The 3519-nt window shown below is 65.9% G+C and overlaps 1 protein-coding gene across 1 annotated transcript in view; it reads right to left on the minus strand.

The window, feature by feature from the left end:
* Window positions 1–2971: 2971 nt before the first annotated feature.
* ZNF205 (zinc finger protein 205) overlaps window positions 2972–3519 on the minus strand; it is a 20513-nt gene continuing 19965 nt past the window's right edge. The window contains exon 8 of the mRNA XM_077762604.1: window positions 2972–3367. Within this exon, the coding sequence (XP_077618730.1) occupies window positions 3055–3367 (313 nt within the window). The 3' untranslated portion in view covers window positions 2972–3054. The remainder of the gene's footprint in view (window positions 3368–3519) is intronic.

Genomic DNA, 3519 nt, shown 5'->3' on the forward strand with positions numbered 1-3519 from the left:
GATTTGAACTGGAAATGAATTGGGGGGGGGCGGTGCATGTGAATGAATCTAACTGTCTAACAGGCTCCGGACAGCACAACAGAGCCAGGGGAAGTGACTGGCACAGCCCCCCTCCCAGGGACGCCCCCCCCATCTGGGCCCCCACCTCTGTTAGCAGCTGCAGCAGAGACCAGTGAGGAAAGCGGGCACAGAGCTCGCTCAGGCCGGTGAGGAAGGCTCCAGGCTCGGGGGCAGCTGGGTGCAGAAACAGCACGTTGGCCTGAAGGGTAGGCTCGGCCCCCCTGCCCACCCCACCTCTGCTTTGCACTGTTCCACAGCGGGGGTCACTGCCCAGCCCACTCACCCCCAGGAGTACTTGAGAGCAGAAGGAAAACTTTGGGGCAGCCCCACAGGGCCCCACAGCGGCTCAGCTCCCGGACCAGCTGCCGGGGCTGCCTCAGCTGCCCACTGGGGGCCACCAAGGCCACGACGGCACAGCCCACAGGGCGTCCGAGGGCATCCAGCTGCTCCCGGAAAGCGGCCAACTCCCCAAGGAAGCCCTAGGGCAAGAGCAAAGGCTGGGCCTGAGTCCAGGGAGGCCCCGGCAGCAGGGGTGGTGGTGGTGCTGGGTGAGGGCGGACGTGGGAGGCAGGCGAGGACTCACCTGGACGGAGGCCTCCCTCCTCTGGCAGCTTTCAAAGCCCAAGGTCCGGAACACGTCCTCCAGGACAGCGACTATAGAGGCTGACACCGCAGGGCTGCTGAGGGTCAGGGCCACCCTTGAACCCCGCATGCTGTACTTCCCCTGGGGAGGCAAGGCCAGAGTTGGGCTGGGGGCGGGGGGCTCAGCTGAGAGCCAGGAATGGGCTGGGCCAGGCAGTGCCCCCTGCTACCTTTCTTCCCAGGCTCTCTCGAGCATCTGCCATCTGCGAGGCCACTTGCAGGGTCCCAGCCACCAGGAAGGCCATGGGGGCGAGGTGGGGGCTTCCTCTGAGCACAGAGCTTATCCTCTGACCCCAGTGCCAATGTCCTGGCTCCCAACCCTTGCCCTGCACCCCGAGCCCTGTCCTATCAGCTCTGTTTATGAGCTGAGCTGGACTCTGCCCCTTTCCCTGGAACCCCGGGTCTTGGGCGGCCTGAGTCCCTGCTCTGTCCCCTCCCCTGGCCCCAGCGGGCGACGCCCTGGCTGGCATTGGCACACCCTCACCTGAGCCGGGAGCACATGCCCAATCCTATTCTTAGCTCCTGGCCCACCTCCTGTCTGATCCGGTTACACGGGAGTTCCTCCCTTCGGAGCCAGCCACCAGCACCAGGAACATCCGTGCCCTGCTCCCGCCAGCCCCCGCTCTCTCATGCACAGCACCCACACACACGCACATGGTGGCCTTGAGCACCAGGGGGCGAGGAGTGGTGAGGGGTGCCGTCCCACAGGGAGAAACTCCTGACTGGAGTCAGTGAGACTCCTGTCGCTTCATCTGGGAAATGGGGTCCATCACAGTGATCTCAGGAGAAAGCAAGTGCTACATGGGGGGATGGCTGAGGAAGGGCCCTGGGGGCAGTGGGGCTGGCACACAGGCTAAGGGACAGAACATTTGTGTCTCAGCCCGCCCCACCCCACTTCGGGTGGGCTCTGCTGGGGTAGGATGACCTCTGACGGTGCACCCCCCACTTCTGTGCAGGATCCAGGCTGGGGGCAGAGGAGGGGAGGGGTCAGATGTCAAGGGCTGGGTAGGAAACAGGGCAGGGCCCATTCGGACCCAGCAGGCCCCTCCCACTTAGGGACCTGAGCAAGGGGTCTGGCTTAGAGTCCCGCATCCCACACACCGGGCCGAGCCCTCACCCCACGCCCAAGCCCCTTTCTTCATTTCGCCAGTGGGGCCTGGCGAAGAGTCTCTCAGGTCCCCCACTGTCCTGCTGGGGCAGTGAGGGGTGCCCCCAGATGTCCCATCCTGAGCTGTCCCCGGTCCAGGGCAGGCGCTGGCTGACACGGGCGAATGAGAGTCTGGACACTCATGGCTGCAATTTGGGACCCAACAAGGCGGAAGCCAAGAATATGGCTCCACGTGGTGACCACCCAGCACCAGTACCACCAGGACTGCAGTGCCGGAAGGCCCACAGGTACGGGCTCCAGATACCCCCCACCCCCCCAGTAACCACATAAAGAACAGAACAGCTTGGAGGAAGTTTCCATATTTATTCAAAGTTCGCTGCTGCCCTTTTGAGACCAGCAGGGCCGAGCTCCCTTAGAGAGCCTGTGGTCTGTCCCTGGGAATGCCACTCTGCAGGTGGCACTGTGGAATGCAGTGCTTAAGGAGTCAGCAGCAAAGTGCTGACAGAGTGCTAGTGTTAAGTATCACAAAGCCCACACCTCTGGAGAGGGGAGCAGCAGGGAGCAGCCGGCCCCCGCAGGCCCTGTCCCTGTCTACAGTGGCTCCTGTCCCTAGCCACCACCACCCTCACCAGAGTGGCCGGGGGTGGCTCTCAGGGACTCACTGGAGGCAAGTCGGCTAAGAGCAGAGGCAGGCAGCTCCCCACCTCCAGGCAGGGAAAAGTGGTCACAGCCTGGTGACGGGAGGGGGTGTAGGGCCAAAGGCCCCCGTGGCCATGCCAGGGACCCAGATCCTCACAGGTCTGGGCTGTCCCTCCCAGAGCCAGGCAGCACCCTGCGGGTCAAGGCTTGCCTCCGCACCCACCGGAAGGCACAGCTTGGCAGGGCAGAGGGCCAGGCCTGCGGCCCCAGCGACAGTGCAGGAACAATGAGCCACGGGGCAAGCAAGGCTGGGGGGCTGGGAACCCGGGACCTGCCGCAGTCCTCACACATCCCTGACACCCCTGCCGTCTCCTCCTCCCCCCACTCAGGGCAGGGACGGGGAATGTGCTGGGGCCTCAGGAAGCCAGAGGGCAAGAGAGGGAATGGCCAGGGGGTGGCGGGGGCTTTCCATTCCCTGGGAGTGCCGGCCGGGCCCTGGGGCGGAGCAGGGGCGGAGCGACGGTGGTCTGGTGGCCGCCGCCCACGCCCGCAGGTGGACACGCAGGGAGGCGTGCGGCCCCTCGCCCTCCCGGCCCTCCCCGCCCTCAGCCCACGGGCTGGGCCATCTTGGCGTGCAGGCTCTGGTGGGCGATGAGGTGGGCGCGCTGCTTGAAGCTCTTGTCGCACTCGCCGCAGCCGAAGGGCCGCTCGCCCGTGTGCACGCGCCGGTGGTCCAGCAGGTAGGAGCGCAGCGAGAAGCTCTTGCCGCAGTCGCTGCAGCCGAAGGGCTTCTCGCCCGTGTGGATGCGCTGGTGGTCGGCCAGGTAGGCGCTGCGGCTGAAGCTCTTGCCGCACTGCGAGCAGGAGAAGGGCTTCTGGCCCGTGTGCACGCCCTGGTGGCGCACCAGGTCCGAGGAGCTGCGGAAGCTCTTGTCGCACACCTGGCACTTGTGCGGCTTCTCGCCCGTGTGCGTGCGCTGGTGGCGCGCCAGGTCGGAGCCCCAGCGGAAGCGCTTGCCGCACTGGCCGCAGCTGTGCGGCTTCTCGGCCGCCAGGTCCCGGAACTGCCT

The sequence above is a fragment of the Crocuta crocuta genome, unplaced genomic scaffold (genome assembly GCF_008692635.1).
Source record: "Crocuta crocuta isolate KB4526 unplaced genomic scaffold, BGI_CrCroc_1.0 scaffold234, whole genome shotgun sequence".
NCBI classification, from domain to species: Eukaryota; Metazoa; Chordata; class Mammalia; order Carnivora; family Hyaenidae; genus Crocuta; species Crocuta crocuta.